Source organism: Erpetoichthys calabaricus, chromosome 2, assembly GCF_900747795.2.
Source record: "Erpetoichthys calabaricus chromosome 2, fErpCal1.3, whole genome shotgun sequence".
Classification (NCBI taxonomy): domain Eukaryota; kingdom Metazoa; phylum Chordata; class Cladistia; order Polypteriformes; family Polypteridae; genus Erpetoichthys; species Erpetoichthys calabaricus.
In genome coordinates, this window is record NC_041395.2 from 260,209,664 (window position 1) to 260,227,683 (window position 18,020).

Genomic DNA, 18,020 nt, shown 5'->3' on the forward strand with positions numbered 1-18,020 from the left:
AAGCAAAAATGAGACTTTAATTCTTCTTCTTCCAAAAAGATAGTGAGCTAGCATACTTACAGATTAAGCTTAGTCTTTATCTGCTTTACATTTTCATCCCTTGAGGTAGCTAATACGTAAGCAAAAATTCTTTTATTCCAATCATTTTCTCCACACTTTTGATTCTTTGATTAGAAAAAGCATATTAAAATTCTTATACACAAACAGATTTCTTTCAGATTGCTAGGATTCTGAAGCCTCAATTCTGTCAAATAAACCATTGACTGGATAGTACAATTGTTATCACTGCTGCTTCATGGATCCAGTATCCTGTGCTTCCATCCTACACCAGGTCACTGTTTGTGTGAATTCTGCATATTCTAACCGTTTTTGTGTTGTATTTCAACAGGCGTCTCTGATTTTCCACCCATATCCCCAAAGTCATGTAGATTGGGGTCAACTGTCAACTAAATTGACCCCATTCTGAGTGTGAATGTGGCTGTGTACATGCCTGATAGATCGGCTTTTTGTCTGGGGCTCTGTCCTGCCTTGCACATGAGGCTGTCTGGATAGGCTCCAGCCCTCTGCACCCCTAAATTGGTATAAACTGGTCTGAGAATTGCTTTTTACCTTTTGTTAATTCATTAAAAAAAAGAAGTGCTTCAGTGGGTCCAGGATTGTAAGAGAGGTATATTAAAAATCTCTGCATAAAATCTTGAACTTTATCATAACCTGTATTTTATTACCTTTCAATAAATTCAGAAAGTAATCTTAACATTAATAAATAAGTCATTAATTGCTAGCACAGTAAACTATCAGGATCTCAAAAAATCACATTAATCTTTACTCCAAATCTATATTACCACATTTGCACAGTACTTGATGAGATTATATCTTTCATTATACAGAAATTCAAGATATTACAGCTTAGAAATTATCATGGCGGGCTAATGAAATTGTCAAAAGAAGAGAAAGTTGACCGGTACACCTTCATGTTGCCACTGGTCATAAAGCCAACATGATTGTGTGCTGAATAGCCCATGTAATCATTTACCTGTACTATATGCACGAGGCAATAATGACCCTATAACTTCTTCTTCTTCTTCTCTCGGCTGCTTTCGTTAGGGGTTGCTACATCAGATCATCTTTTTCCATATCTTCATTTCATCTGCATTTTGGTCTTTCACACCCATTACCTGCATGTCCTCTATCACCATATCCATAAACCTCCTCTTAGGCCTTCCTCTTTTCCTTTTGCCAGGCAGCTCTACCCTTAGCATCCTTTTCCCAATTTACCCAGCTTCTCTTCTGAGCACATGTCCAAACCAACTCAATCTCGCCTCTCTGATTTTGTCTCCAAACCGTCTAACATGAGCTGACCCTCTAATGTACTTGTTTCTAATCCTATCCATCCTCGTCACATACAATGCATCTTTAACTCTGCCTCCTCCAGCTCTGTCTCCTGTTTTCTGGTCAGTGCCACCGTCTCCAACCCATATAACATAGCTGGTCTCACTACTGTCCTGTAGACCTTCCCTTTCACTCTTGCTGATACCCGTCTGTCACAAATTACTCCTGACATTCTTCTCCACCCATACCACCCTGCCTGCTCTCTCTTTTGCACTTCTGTTCCACAATTTCCATTACTCTGTACTGTTGATTCCAAGTATTTAAACTCATCCACCTTCGCCAACTCTACTCCTTGCATCCTCACCATTCCACTGACCTCCCTCTCATTTACACACATGTATACTGTTTTATTCCTACTGACCTTCATTCCTCTCCTCTCTAGAGCATATCTCCACCTCTCCATGGTCTGCTCAACCTGCTCCCTACTCTCGCTACGTATCACAGTGTCATCAGTAAACATAGTCCATGGGGACTCCTACCTAATCTCATCTGTCAGCCTGTCCATCACCATTGTAAATAATAAAGGGCTCAGAGCCAATCCTTGATGTAATCCCATCTCCACGTTGAATGCAACCTTCACTTCTACTGCAGCCCTCACCACTGTCACACTTCCCTTGTACATATCCTGTACAACTCTTACATACTCTTCTGCCACTCCCGACTTCCTCATACAATACCACAGCTCCTCTTGAGGCACCATGTCATATGCTTTCTCCAGGTCCACAAAGTGGCAATGCAACTCCTTCTGGCCTTCTCTATACCTCTCTATCAACACCCTCAGAGCAAACATTGCATCTGTGGTGCTCTTTCCTGCCATGAAATCATACTACTGCTCACTAATCATCACCTCCCTTCTTAACCTAGCTTCCACTACTCTTTCCCATAACCTCATGCCATGTCTCATCAGTTACTACAGCTTTGCACATCCCCCTTATTCTTAAAAATCAGTACCACTACACTTCTTCTCTACTCCTCAGGGATCCTCTCACTTTCCAAGATTCCATTAAACAACCTGGTTAAAAACACCACTGCCATCTGGACCAACAGCCTTTCCATTCTTCATCCTCTTCATAGCTGTTCTTACTTCCTTCTTGCTAATCTGTTGCACTTCCTGATTCACTGTCTCCACATCATCCATCCTTCTCTCTCTCTCATTCTCTTCATTCATCAGCCTCTCAAAGTACTCTTTCCATCTGCTCAACACACTCTCCTTGCTTGTGAGTATGTTTCCATCTTTATCCATTATCACTCTAACCTGCTGCACATCTTTCCCAGCTCGGCCCCTCTGTCTAGCCAATCGGTACAGGTCCTTTTGTCCCTCCTTAGTGTCCAGCCTCTCATACAACTCATCATACATCTTTTCTTTAGCCTTCGCCAACTCTCCCTTCACCTTTCACCTTATCTTCTTGTACTCTTGTTTACTTTCTGTATGTCTCCAACTATCCCACTTCTTCTTTGCCAACCTCTTCCTCTGTATACTCTCCTGTATTTCCCCATTCCACCACCAGGTTTCCTTTACCTCCTTCCTCTGTCCAGATGTCACACCAAGCACCCTTCTTGTTCCCACCCTTACTACTTCTGCTGTAGTTGCCCAGCTATCTGGTAATTCTTCACTACTACTCAGGGCCTGTCTCACCTTCACAATAAACTCAAACTTGCAGTCTTCCTTTTTCAACTTCCACCATTTGATCCTTGGCTCTTCCCTCACTCTTCTCCTCTTCTTGATCTCCAACATCATGCTAAAGGCCACCATCCTATGCTGCCTAACTACACTTTGCCCTGCCACCACTTTGCAGTCTCCAGTCTCCTTCAGATTGACCCTCCTGCACAGGATATAATCTACCTGCATGCATCTTCCTCCACTCTTGTACATCACCCTATGTTCCCCTCTCTTCTTAAAATAGGTATTCACCTCAGCCATATCGATCCTTTTCGTAAAAATCCACTATCCTCTGACCTTCTTCATTCCTCTCCTTGACACCATGCCTACCCATCACCTCCTCATCTCCTCTGTTCTCTTCACCAATATGTCCATTGAAATCCATTCTAATCACCACTCTCTGTTCCTTGGGCACACTGTCCATCACTTCATCCAACTCATTCCAGAAATCTTCTTTCTCATCCATCGCAAACCCAACTTGCTGGGCATATTCACTGACAACATTCATCATCACACCTTCAATTTCCAGCTTCATAATCATCACTCTATCGGACACTCTTTTCACCTCCAAAACACTCTTGACATACTGTTCCTTCAGAATAACCACTACCCCATTTTTCCTCCTATCCACACCATGATAGAACAATTTGAATCCACCTCCGATTCACCTAGCCTTACTCACCTTCCATTTAGTCTGTTACACGTACAATATACAGTATCAACCTTCCTTCTCTCCATCACATTAGCCAACTCTCTCCCCTTACCAGTCATACTGCCAACATTCAAAGTCCCTGCTCTCAGTTCCACTCTCATTATCTTCCTCCTCTCCTCCTGCCTCTGGACATATCTCACACATGTTCTTCCCCTACTTCAGCCAACAATAGACCAATTTCCACCATCACCCTGTTGACAAACACTGCTGGTGGCGGCTGTTGTTAACCTGGGTTTCGACCGATCCCATATAGAAGTCTACATTGTTGTCTGCATATTGATCTGGAAAAATTTTACATCGGATGCCCTTCCTGACATAACCCTTTATCCAGGCTTGGGACCAGCACGAAGAAACGCACTGGTTTGTGCATCCCCTGTGGCTGAATTGCAATAATGACCCTATAACTGTATGAGTATAGTGTTGCTCCAGCACTAATGCTGTGCTTTTAACAAAGATGTTTGTGATATTATAGTAAAAAAAAAGTCTAAATTAGCATAAGCCATCCTAATTCGGATTGTGCTCATAAGAAATGTAATATTTTACTTAATGAGTTGGAAATACTTAAAAACAAGAATAGTTATATCAAATATTTTAAATATTAAAATGTGTTCTTAAAGTCTAAGTATTCTTGATTGTAATAGAAATTTGTCATTTTTCATCCATACAGTGCCACAGAGGGCTATATCCGTAGTATAGGATCAAAATCAAAAATAATATCATTCATAATCACTGACCTTGAAATAGTCTAAAACAATACCCCACATGATTATGTTTGAAATTTGTCATTTTTAACCTTAAGTGTATCTTAGAGGGCTAGCACCACAAGTAAAGAATCCAATATGAAAAATATTATCATATTTGTGATCAGCAACCTCAAAACAACATAAAACTACACTCCGTTTGCCAATATTACCAATCCTCGTTTTTTCAGTATCCCAGGGTCCTGGGGCCACTGTTTTGATAGCAAAACAGAAACATACATAGGCATCAGAAACAAAGTGGTTCCCTACACTCTTGGGGTCCCCAGTCAGTGGCCATTGTGCCCATATTTTAAGTATCCCATTAGGGGGTAAACCCTTGGTGCCAGACACCAATTGGTGTAATCTTTATCATAAGGTGTAAAAGGCCAAAATTAGAGAGGAAACCTCAAAAAGTTCAACATCTTGCATAACTAGACATAGATATCTGAATACAGGAAAAACAGTTAATATATTTACACAACCCTTACCAAACAAAGTGCATTTGTAATTTATTGTGAAACAAACTTTAAAACGAACTCTTCAACTTGTATATTTGGTATACAGCATTTTCCTCTTTTACAAGTCAGATAACCATTCATGTTAGCAAACAGATCCAAGCCTCAGTAGACACTCCAAGCTATTTAAACACCTTCTGAGTCGTGTGTTTATGCTTGTGTGCCCATGGCTTATGCCTGAATGTGCTCCTTGTGCAAACAGCAGGATGGAGGTCAGAGCAAACATCTATCGCACGTCACACACACAAAATATTTAACAAGCAAGTGTCTATTTTATGAAGAAAATAAAAAAATAAATCACGACTATCAAAATAGGTAGCCCAGTCCCAGAATGCACCCAAAATGTAACACAAGCTTATATTTTCTAACTTGTTTAAAAAGTCAGAAAGTACTTTTTGTAATTATGGCAAAATAAGTAGACAAACTAAAAAAAAAACAAAAAATAACAGTGTTTTCTGTTATTTACATATAGTTAACAGTATTTTTTTAATTTACAATTTTTAAATGTGTTAATGTGATATTTTTATTATAACTATATAATAATGTGATATTTATATTATAACTATATTACAAACAATTTATATTTTACTTGGGATTTTGCAAATATGTAGCAATACGATTGGGACACTTAAATAAATGCAGTTATTTTTTATGGTTCATCAACCCCAAATGTCTACTAGTCAAACTCTGCCCAGGTTCCAAATGTCACATTTTCGTGCAGTTGCTACACATTTTGAACACTGCCATGTCCATTGGGTCAATTTTGACCCACCATTTACTTTAGTGGATTTTACAATCCGTTTAGGACATCTCGTAAAACACCAAAATGTCATCCACATACTGTAAAATGTATCAACAGTATTATAGATTAATCAAAATAAAATAGGTTTGGGGTATAACAAAAAATCTGATGTCCAGGCATCTAAAAAGGGGTGGCAGGATCGGTTCAGAAAAGACATTAACATTCATCGAGTCAGCATTTGAGGACATTATAAGGGTTAAATGATGTGTCTAAATTAGCATCCACAAATTCTACAGAAATACCTCTTTACTGTGCAAATGTGGGAAACATTCATATCAAATGACTCTGGGTGATTTCTGGTGATTTGATTTGATTTAATGCCTTCTTGCATTCCTAGAAATTTACATGAATGTACCTGTAGGGGCTGCGGGTGTCCGGGGCCCAGGCGGACGAGGGTACCTGGCATATGCTGGTGTGGGCCGTGGATATGTTGGCTATCACCTGAAGGACAAGCGAGGAGAGGACAAACTTTACGACCTTCTTCCTGGAATGGAGCTGACGCCTATGAACTCAGTAACCATAAAACCTCCCAGTATCAAACATGCTCCTCAGGTACATGATTTATTAGGCATCCTGGTCTTGTCTGCCTTGCTTTTAGTTGACTCATTTTTTTCTTTCATGAGCCTGGATATTAATATGTTTGTACTATGTTACTTTAAATGTTTGGCTTTAAATATGTTTCAATGACTTTACAGTGAATAGATCATATACAGTACATATGCTTTAAATGTACCCAGTGTCTCTAAAACAATTTTTTTAAACATTCAAGTCACAATTCAATAAACTGAAAAAAATCTATAAAGAAGAACATTAAAAGGAAAACATCCATCCATCCATTTTCCAACCCGCTGAATCCGAACACAGGTTCACGGGGGTCTGCTGGAGCCAATCCCAGCCAACACAGGGCACAAGGCAGGGAACCAATCCTGGGCAGGGTGCCAACCCACCGCAGGACACACACAAACACACCCACACACCAAGCACACACTAGGGCCAATTTAGAATCGCCAATCCACCTAACCTGCATGTCTTTGGACTGTGGGAGGAAACCGGAGCGCCCGGAGGAAACCCACGCAGACACGGGGAGAACATGCAAACTCCACGCAGGGAGGACCCGGGAATCGAACCCAGGTCCCCAGATGTCCCAACTGCGAGGCAGCAGCGCTACCCACTGCGCCACCGTGCCGCCCTAAAAGGAAAACATGATTCCAGTAACCACATTCCCAAAAGAACAGATAAGTTACTGACCTGTTACGCGATTTCTTTCAGCTTCGAGAGTTGATTCTTGCAATGCTTTAAAAAATCAGCAATTTGAAATAGTTGAAAATCAGAAATGAAATATTTTAGAGTGTGATGTTTCAATAGTCCAGACGCCACAGGCGTAAGAGTAGATATTCATAGCTAATTTGGGAGAAGCATTCTCAACCAAGGCAAGATGAGTATAGACTGAAGGACAAGAGTGACTGTTTAATTAACATTGAGCTCCCTGCCCAACAAGAGCAACCATCAACTGCAGATGAACGCATCAGAGCAGACAATATGGACATCGCTCAACAAAAATGAGTTTAATTAAGTTAAATAAGGGAATATACCATGTTGAATCAAAAAGCGAAGACAAATTGCATTTAAAATTAAAAGCCCCATTTCAGAAAATGGCCCCCCGAGTGATCATAAATTCTGCATTGTTAGGTAAATACAGATGTGCCTCATCATTAGCATTCACTATAATAAAGTGTGATTACTACTTGCACTATTAGTGAACAACTTGCTATAATCAGATTTTTATTATCAGAACAGTGGTATTGTTGGGGGGCGATTGAGGCTTAAGCCCCTGATCTTTGAGAGCCCCCATACAATGGACTTTGGATTCTTCCTCCAATTCTGCATTCTGACATGCATGGATGACTGCATGAAAATGCTGCTTGTTGTTGATGTAACGATATTATCAAGTGCTAAGCCCCTAATACGTGCTGAAGTTAGTGATGCCCCTGAATCAGTGGGCTCAAATCCTTCCAAAGACCAAAAAGAACATTCACACAAGATAAAGTGAAATTTCTATGTCACAGAAAGACTTACAAGGGGAAGGAAAGAAATCTGATAGTATTTGTCCACTTTAGGAGCAATAAACAATGATGAAGAAAGAAAGACCAAGCACACATTTATGTATATTTCTTTTTCTTGATTCAGTTATTGCTTCTACATTTTCATTTCCCATATTCTTGTTAAATATCACTTATTTCCACCAGATTCTAGAAGATATCTGCCAAAAGAATAATTGGGGACAACCAGTCTACCAGCTTCATTCTGCTATTGGACCTGACCAGAGACAGCTTTTCTTGTATAAAATTGCAATCCCAGCACTTGCTAGCCAGTATCCAAATATGTAAGTAATACATGTAAAAACTTTCATCTATTTTGCGATGTTTCATGATGATAATTTGCCATTTCCCATTATTGTTTCAAAACATGAAACCGTAACATCACTTTTAAAAGTGCACTACAAAAGCAAGCTTTGACAGGGATGAAGGCAGTGCCAACATCAACACACACATTTGTTACCTTTTCATTAAACAACAATTATGTAAGAGCAGGCTTGTCCAAGTAAACCCCACTTTGTTGGTCACGTTCAATCAACTGCAGACAAAAATAGTGCAAGATGTAAACAACAAAATAAGAAATAGGAGACTGACTGTACAGTATGTGTGCTAAACATCACTATGGAGATTAACCCAAATCCAACCTCATTTTGTTTTCATGTTTGCATAACTGGTGTAAAGCAGACTAGTTGGCTGTGGTCTTTACGTCTGTTAGAAGGTACAATGAATGCAAATTGAGACTACACTGCAAAGCGCTGTCCAGAGTTGGTTCCTGCTTACCGACGAAGCTGCCAGGACAGGCCCTAGTCCCTTACTACATGCAATAGACTACGCATTTTCAAAAGACAGATGGATGGGTGGGTAATTTAATATACGGCATATCTGTAAAATTAAGTGATACCCAACCATAGGATTCTCAAGCTTGCTTAACACAATGTAGGGTCACAGAAGTCAGAACTTATATCAGCAACCATGGTTATAAGGCACGCAAAACCATCACAGGGTGTACTCAAGCACATAGGGCCAATACGTTGTCATGAAATAAAGTGGGAAAACTGGACCACCTTGAGGAAAACCCATCTAGACTGGGAGAATATGCAGACCCCTGACAAACAAAGACTCCAGGACTTGAACCCAGGACTTTGGATGCTTGAGGCAGCACCGCTGTCTTCTGCTGCCTTCATTTTGTCTGACATTCAAACAATACTATTTTATTTAAAAAAACAAATTGCAACAGCATTATTAACTACAGTATATCACTAAGGACAGGGTAATCGGTCATCAGCTTTGTACATGTCAACTTCCTCTTGAAACAACCTCAGCTAGCATTTACACCTCCACTATAGTTTATCACCAGCATGTAGCTGTTCAAAAAGACATCTGCAGCAAAGGTTAAATTATTGATCGTCATAAAAGACTTGTGTGCAGGATAGTGAAGATGTGACTATAGGCTGATACTGGTTTTCTGTAAGTACTAAGAAACATTGAAATGTTCAGTAAACAATTAATCCTTAGGAAGCATGAAACAGTAAATTCATGGAGACTGATCAGCGTCAAGTGCAAATGAAATCTAGAGGCTAAAACGTCTCCAGATGGCAAAAGGACGTTAAGTGTTCCATCATTGTTACAATATAAACATTCCATTAATGCCACTGCAAAATGAAAAGGCTGCTTCTCCTGGTAACAATTTATCAAAATATTAAAAGAAAGAGGATAAAAACATCTATGAGCAAAAACATTTTAAATTATATTTAAATATATAATTTATATACTGACCAACTGTTCTAATTCAGACCTTTCAGAAATATGTTTCAATGAGTTGAAACTGTACAACTCAGCTTAGGCTTATTTGAATTCTTTTCGAAAACAATGTGTGAATTTTCCAGTAGGAAGGCTTATGCTTTACTGTAAATTTTCTTATTTGTCTGCCTTCTTTTCCTTTTTCATACACTCATTCTTTCAAAAATCAGCACTGGTCTTTCTTAGTCGGTTTCAAGATTTCATCATTACTTGTTTTACAAGTTTAAAAGACAAGGCGAATCAAATTTATTTTGAGGTGTTTCTGGTACAATGAAATTCTTATTTTCACGTCTCATCGGAGCAGTTGGCAAAATATATCACAAAACAAAATGAAGAAATAAATAAAAAGTACAATGCATGGCAATGGTGATTCCCAGTGGACATGTAAAGGGAGTCAATTAGCTTGCTAAATGTTACAATTCTCCATTAACCTGGTAGGCTATATTTACCGTGGTTATGTTCAGATTATTGTTGTAACAGATCATCATTTTGAAAACCAATGTATGAATAAAATTCAGCTAAAAACAGGAGTGGATCTCCAATTAAAGGATTACAAGGTTTCAAAATCAACTTTCTCATGGCCTCATCATAATGCATATTTGGTTTAGTTATTGTCGAAAGGAAACCGTTTGTGATGACCTGAAAGTACAGCATTGTCTAGACTTGCATCTGTGAACTACCCATTTACAGTCCTCTAAAGTTCATACTCATGCTCTGTGTATACAGTATGCGTGTTTAACATTTATTCATCAAATCCTGCATGGGAACACCTAGGTACCTTGTTCTCTGTTATCTCTACAGACATCCGTTCACCCCAGCAAAACTTTGCACATCAGTGGATGACGCGAAAATCATTGCTGCTGAGAATGTTTTACAAATCTTGGGCTTGCATACAGAGAGTGCAGAAACTGCATCAGCACCAGCATTCACGGGTATGTATGAAGTACACCACAGATTTTGTCAAAAGATCACTGTATGTATTAAAACAGAAACAAACCCATTACTTTATAATAAATTTTGAAGTAGTTTAGTATTATCGTTTATTCATTAATTACATTCTGTGAGAATCTGTAGCTACCATACTAATTTGTTAATGTGGTCGTGTCACAGCTCCAGGGGCCTGGGTTCACTTCCCAAAGGAGTCTGTGTTGGCATGAAATCTCCTTAAAGTTTGCCCCTGACACTAAAGCTTCCACACAAAGGCATATATTTAATGTGAAATATCAGCTCTAAATTGACTGTTGGGTGTGTGGGTGTATAATGATTAGATTCGAATCCCATAACAGCTGGCACCTAAGGGTAATGCTACTAAATTAAATATGAGCATTCCATTGTCTTTTTAAAGAATTAGAGATTTATTTTTGAATTTACTAAGGGGCTCTGCCCCCTGCTCGCTTCACTTGCCAACCCCAGTGCAGGTGCTACACGCTAGCCACTTCGCGGATCTGCCGCTCGCGTATGGGGAAGCGGATTTACAATTTAAACAGATTGTTATTTTCATGGAAATTGTTACATATGCAAAATACACCTAATTATGTTACATTACACTAATTATGTTACATTACAGCGAGTAATGTACCATAGTAAAAAATAGTAAAACATAATAAATTGAAACAAAATTATATTTCATGTTGCGTTAGAGGTATTTGTTGTGTTATACGTTTTTGTTCTGTTTGGCTTTGAAATTAACACACAAATACTTTTTAAACTTACACTTTTACTGTAAAACCTCAGTAAAAACTAATTTTTGAATTAACTTTTCGTCAATATCGCATTGAATTTTGATTCTGTCTTTGGACTTACATTAATAAATAAACCGAATTTTTTGAATGTTTGTCTCTGTGATTGGTTAATTGTCATAGCAAAAGCTATTGTAATGGGAAACTGTAAATGTTTTAATACAAATGGCATATCAAGATCTCCTTTGGTGTCTAATGTTATGCACGGAAGATGTACTACATTACCTTTCTTATCGCCTGTTAAAATTTTACTGCCATTGCCGTGTAACCAATCGACAATTTTCACACTAATTCATTCGACTTCATCGTTTCTCGGTGCTAGGATTGCCTATGTACTCATTGCTTCTGTTGATAACACTTCGGGATGAAATTCATCAATAAGCTTTGGACATAATAAGTCTTCTTTTATTGGGAACTTAAAGTGAGGAAAACATAAAAATTTACAAGAGCTGAGAGCACAGGAACTGTGTCTGACAAAAGCATTCACACAAATGTGAGGTGAGGGGACTGTGAGCGTGGTTGTAAATGGTTGAGAGGAGGGCAGGAATTGACAAAATCTCTTGGCAAAAGTCTCGTCTCGTGAAACTTGAAAAAAATCTCTTGGAAATAGTCTTGTCTCAAGATTTTCTTTTATAATAGAGAGATGTTGTAATGTATTGCATTTCAATATTCTGCCTCCCTATCTCTGGTTGTTTCTGGCTTTCACACAGCACCACCACCCCATGACAGACAACAGACCTGAGAGAGTCTGAGAATGATATGGCATGTCAATTTTAGGAATCAAATTACAAAAAATGAGACAGAAAACAAACAAGAATTCATTCAATACTTCCTACCATACATTTTTTACTCATATCAAAATCCACTCATTATCAGCATGCCTTCCTTCCATGATTCAAAGAGCTTTGTGAACAAAATGCCCGATGTACAGTAATCCCCCTAACAGTATACACTTATGTATGAATCGGCTTAACAGAGGCCAGCTTGTTTATTTTAGTACAGCATTCATAAATTCTTGCCAATTTCTGAAAACACTTTCTCGTTACATAAAATTAGAAAGGAACAAATTTTCTAAGTAAAGTAAGACTGAGTTACTGTATAAGGGATTCTTTCAGTTACACAGGATTACACAAATTAATGTGAGATTTTACAACAGATTTTTCACAACAGTATTGTTCCATCTGGTTTTAAACTGAAAAATTCTACTAGAGAATTTGGAGTAGCCTATATCAGTGTTTCTTAACCACTAGGTTGTGGCCCACTATTGTGTCACGAGCTGCCACTGATGGGCTTCAAGTTGCTTATAATGGTAGGGGGTCATGTTGGTTCACGATTGTGTTCTGACAGTTGGTAGTGGGTTGCGTGGGGTTACGATTATATTCCGGCCGTCCTGCTCGATTATACGTTCAGACGATTATGCTTGATTCACCAAGGGAGCCCTTCCAATTGGTGGGTTATGAAGACACATGCATGGGAAAAAGTGGGTCACGACACCAGAAAGGTTTAGAAGCAATGGCCTATATTGTCACAAATACTGTGTCTCACAAATAAACAACGATTCTACCCCCAATAAAATTTAAGTATAAAGCATTTTCAAAACAAGACAGGCACTCGATAACATTGTTCACAATTCAGATCTTGTCCTGGATATATTTTGGAAATTTGTAGTGTAGCAAAGGTCCAGCATTTATTTAAAAATGCTCATGCTTTTAAATGAGTCACATAATCATTTTTTTTTAAATTGACATAAATGACTCTTTAAGGCATAAAGTTACAACCCTATTCCAAAAAAGTTGGGACACTGTGTAAAATGAAATTGAAAACAGAATGCAATGATTTGCAGATTTCATAAACCCATATTTTATTCACAATAGTACAAAGAAAATGTATTAATTGTCTCCATTTCTAGAGGATCTTTCAGATAATGGAATGATTGACCACAAATTATTAATAAATGGCTCTAAAACCCTTTTGTCTATTTCAGACACCACTTGTTCAGTGCCAAATATTAATCTGTATTTCACACTACTCAGCTAGGCACCAACTGGATTAATTTTATTTATTATTTTACTCTCTAATTTTCCATTTTTGGCCTTTAATGTTTACCTAATAGTTTAACTTGCTCCTTCATATCATTCATATTGTCTTTCATTTCTTTTATATATAACATCAGCTTAGTTATCAACTTCCTTGAATCCTTCCATTCATAAGCACTGTCTTTCTGTTGCCAGGCTAGGAGCCCTGGCACTGCCAGTTGGAGTGTGTGCTGGCTAGGGTCCCTCCAGGTGCATCAGGGCTTAGGTCTCCTCAAGTCACAGGTCACCTCCTTATCTGCATCTCTTTTTAGCAAACAGTATCATATTACTCTTTCCGCTTGTTATGTTTTGGTCGGAGTTCCTTCCCAGGCTTATGCTTATAATCCATTTCTTTGCCTTTTTTTATTCATTTTTCAGTTTGGATTATTTAATATGATTATTTCAGTTAATAATGTTCTGTTTGTTTATGATTTAGTCAATAAGTTTAATGTATTATTATTTTTCTTATGTTAAAAAAAAAGTTTCTTTTAAATGTTTAAATGTTTTTATATTCCTTGTGTTTTGTGGGTGGTTCCCCAAGAGGTGGGGCCACCTGTCCACCTCCACTGAGGGACTATCCATCCATCCATCCATTTTCCAACCCGCTGAATCCGAACACAGGGTCACGAGGGTCTGCTGGAGCCAATCCCAGCCAACACAGAGCACAAGGCAGGAACCAATCCTGGGCCTGGTGCCAACCCACCGCAGGACACACACAAACACACCCACACACCAAGCACACACTAGGGCCAATTTAGAATCACCAATCCACCTAACCTGCATGTCTTTGGACTGTGGGAGGAAACCGGAGCGCCCACTGAGGGACTATTCCCAGCCTTATAAAGGCTAATGGGTAATGCAGTCCCTTGAGGTTCACTGAATACACTTTGGAGGTGAGTTTTGATAGCAGTGCAGTATTGTTATTCTTTATTGGTTATTTTCATTCTGTTTTATTGGTTTACTCTGATGGATTACAATTTGGAACTTTTTGATTTTGGATTACCTTGCTGGCAACTCCTTTTGCCTCTTTTTTGCATTTTGTTATATTTTTGTTAAATAAATCTTGTTTTATAAGGATACTTATGGCCCATCTCCGTACAAGCCAGGTTTTTGGTAATAATTTTCCTTGTGAGGGAATTTTGATTATATTTTGGGACTATTTGGGGAGTCAGCCTTATCGGTATAAGCTGGCCTGCTTCTGGGCTCTGTTTTGGAGGACTCCCACCATTTTGCCATTTTTGTGTGTAAATCACAGCACTGCCTTTGCCAGCTCTTCAGGTGGCTGTGGCTTTGATGTCATATTATGCTTTCTGTCACAGATCTAATAAGTCTATTAACCGAAGTTAAATTAAAGCATGGCTTCCAGAGTAGAGTTATCTGAGCCATTCATTTATGACATATAGACAAAACAAACTTCACATATGGATGATAACTACAATTCAACTACAAAGAGGAAAACTTCAATAAAGCTCAAATTTGCGAATTCACCAATCCATTTGTTAAGCCTGCTTAACCCAGATGATAGGGTTTAGAGCCTATTCCGGCAGCAACAGGTGTAAGACAGGAGACAAACTTGGATGGAGTGCCATATTCATCTACACACCCTCACTTACTCACTGAAGCAAAAATTAGACTGCAAAAGTTAAAGTCAAAGTAACCAAGCCATAGTTCCTAATATTAACTAAATAGCTTTTTCTTAACTACGCATTATGAAATATTTCATTTGTTTAATCCAGATATTGTACAGAAACTAATGTACACTGCTGTCGTTTATGGTCAAGTGATGACAAAATAAGCAATGTGAAGGTCAGATCACATGTGTGCCAACCAGTCACTTTTTCAGACAGCAGGGTAACACCCACAGATATTGACCAGGATTCATACTCTGTTCTGGAGCTGTGGGGAGCAAATGTTAATCAGCGCTTCACTGCATTACCCAAGACTCTTCAAAGAAATTGAAAATGTTGATTATTTGATCAAGAATTAATACATTTCTGTTAATGACAGAGATGAGGTTTTCCAATGAACTGTTCAAAACTTATTTTAACTGAAAGTCAGACATTCAGAATTAAAATTGATGTTTTGTATTCTTTTACAGGCTACACAATAGCTAACACTGCTGCTACTGTGACAGCCGGGCAGCTTAAGCAAGCTGTCACCTTGGGACAAGATGTTGCTGCATATGCCACGTATGAAGCCTATCCTGCATTTGCCCTGGCAACTCGAGGAGATGGATATGGAGTTTTCTGAGGACTGTAAAAACACTGTTTGCGCTGTTATGTCTGGTGTTTTATTATTTCTCTGCCAGTTATTGTGTAATCTTCTATCCTTAGATTTTGTAATTCCTTTATAAATTAACTAATTGAAATAACCTTTATTAGTTGCACTAGTGATACACAGTGATGGTGAATCTGTATGTAATAAGGAGTTGTAGTTAGCTTTGCCCCGATATTTCTAAGGAATAAGCCTTATGTTTACATAACATGTTTGCACAGGGAGAGTTATGAGTTATGTTCTTACACAAAATACTATCATCACCTAATTGAACCCACTATAATTAAAATCTCCTTCAATTAAAACACTGAGATAGAAGATGCTTATAATGTATAAAAGTGAAAGAATTTAAAGAACCTCTCTGAAGAATCTAAAATGAAAACTGCAGCAACATATAAAACATGCCCCACACTTCAAATCTCAATAGGCAGGATGATTAATCCAAGTATTTATAAGGACATTTAGCTTTATATTGTTTTTCTGTTTTTGATTTGGTATGTTTAAGTGTGTGTATATATATATACACATACATACACACCTTTTTATCTTTTACAGCTGTGTAAAAGAACATTTACAGGAAATAGTTTGTTCCTTCTGTCCAAATATTTTATACTTATGAGAAAAGTTTTTTTTTTATATAATGTAAATAAAGTCAAAATTCATTTATCTGTTTTTTCACTCTGGAATTGACTATGAAAAACATAAATCTGCATATCAAGCTGATAAATCAGAACCTTGTTAAGTTATTATTCAAATTTATGTGATTGAATTACAAACATGTCAAGAATAATCTAGTTATATTGTAGTTACAAGTTAAATAATGAATCCTACAATACTGTACGTACATTTTTAATGTATAAATTTTCCATATACAGTATATCAATAATAAAGTCAGCAGCCTTCCCTCACGTTTACTTGAAGGGTTTTTAAGATTAAATAATGACTTTTGGACAAGTAATTAATTGACTTGATTAAAAACCACCATAGCTTGTAATTGTCGTGACACATGTGAAAGTGTGCAGATAAAATGAAGTGGAAAGCAGACAGTTTTATTATTATTTTTGAATGTAATCATTTCAGAAGAGTTAAGCATTCGGCACAAAGAATGTTGCTTAACAGTTTGTTGAGTTTTAGTTGCAATTTCACTCAATATATTATATTAATAGACCACAAAATATGGGTTTTACACACTTCTGCATTCCTTTTAATGATGCTGTTCTCAGTCAATCCACCTATTATTTTTTATATAGCACCTTTCACAGACCCCATACTTGTGTATGTCTACAGGCTGTAAATTCCAGAATGTGAGATCACACACCGTTCATATGGTCTATTATTGTACATTTCTATTGGATTGCGACAAAATAATTTAGCTAACAGTTTACTCATTAAAACCTCAAATAATAACCATAGCCCATGTCATCCATATGCTGGCTATATATATTAAACAAGCCGTATATTGAAATTGCTCTCATTTGAATAAAAAGATAAGCTAGCATCTGACTTTTTGGCAATGTTACATTTGTGCAGAGCTAAATTACACATTTTGGATAGAAGGAATAACTAATACAAGTATAAGATGAAACTTGTTTAATTTACGTCACTATGATGACAGCTGTATTAAGAGGAAAAACATGATTTTAATGTGTCATAAACAGTAGTTAAATAGTTAAAAGAATTTGCTTCTGTAAAAATGGAAATAAGCCAAGGCAGTAGGTGACATTGACAGTATTAAAGTGTGCATATAGCACTTAGAACTTATTTTTATACCAGTCATGCAACATTATTTGTACAGAATTCTCAGAAATGAACTGAATTCCAATCAATTGTACATGTCTATTATTGTTTAAAAATAGTGGGAAATAAACATTTTGGAAAAAAAAATATAAAGCAAATATCTTTCAATGTAGTAGAGCTGTACATGTTTGATTTATTCAACTGTGATTTCCTAAATACAATACAATTTTGACACAAGTATACTGTCTGTTTCTGAAATTACTTTCACATTCTACAGTATATATACTCTTTATGTTCCAACTTGGGGACAAACAGATGAACAAAGTATAGACTGCACACTCACCGGCCACTTTATTAGGTACACCTGTTCAACTGCTTGCTAATGCCAATATCTAATCAGCCAATCACATGGCAGCAACTCAGGGCATTTAGGCATGTAGACATTGTCAGGATGACCTGCTGAAGTTCAAACCAATCATCA

At 37.6% G+C, this 18,020-nt stretch overlaps 1 protein-coding gene across 2 annotated transcripts in view; it reads left to right on the forward strand.

The window, feature by feature from the left end:
* Positions 1-17,779, forward strand: part of a1cf (apobec1 complementation factor) — a 108,209-nt gene extending 90,430 nt beyond the window's left edge. The window contains exons 9-12 of one of the 2 annotated variants that reach the window (XM_028795418.2): positions 6,156-6,370; positions 8,065-8,201; positions 10,516-10,646; positions 15,627-17,779. In XM_028795418.2, the coding sequence (XP_028651251.2) occupies positions 6,156-6,370; positions 8,065-8,201; positions 10,516-10,646; positions 15,627-15,778 (635 nt within the window). In that variant the 3' untranslated portion in view covers positions 15,779-17,779. The remainder of the gene's footprint in view (positions 1-6,155; positions 6,371-8,064; positions 8,202-10,515; positions 10,647-15,626) is intronic. The other variant, XM_028795419.2, reaches the window with a different exon arrangement.
* Positions 17,780-18,020: the final 241 nt, after the last annotated feature.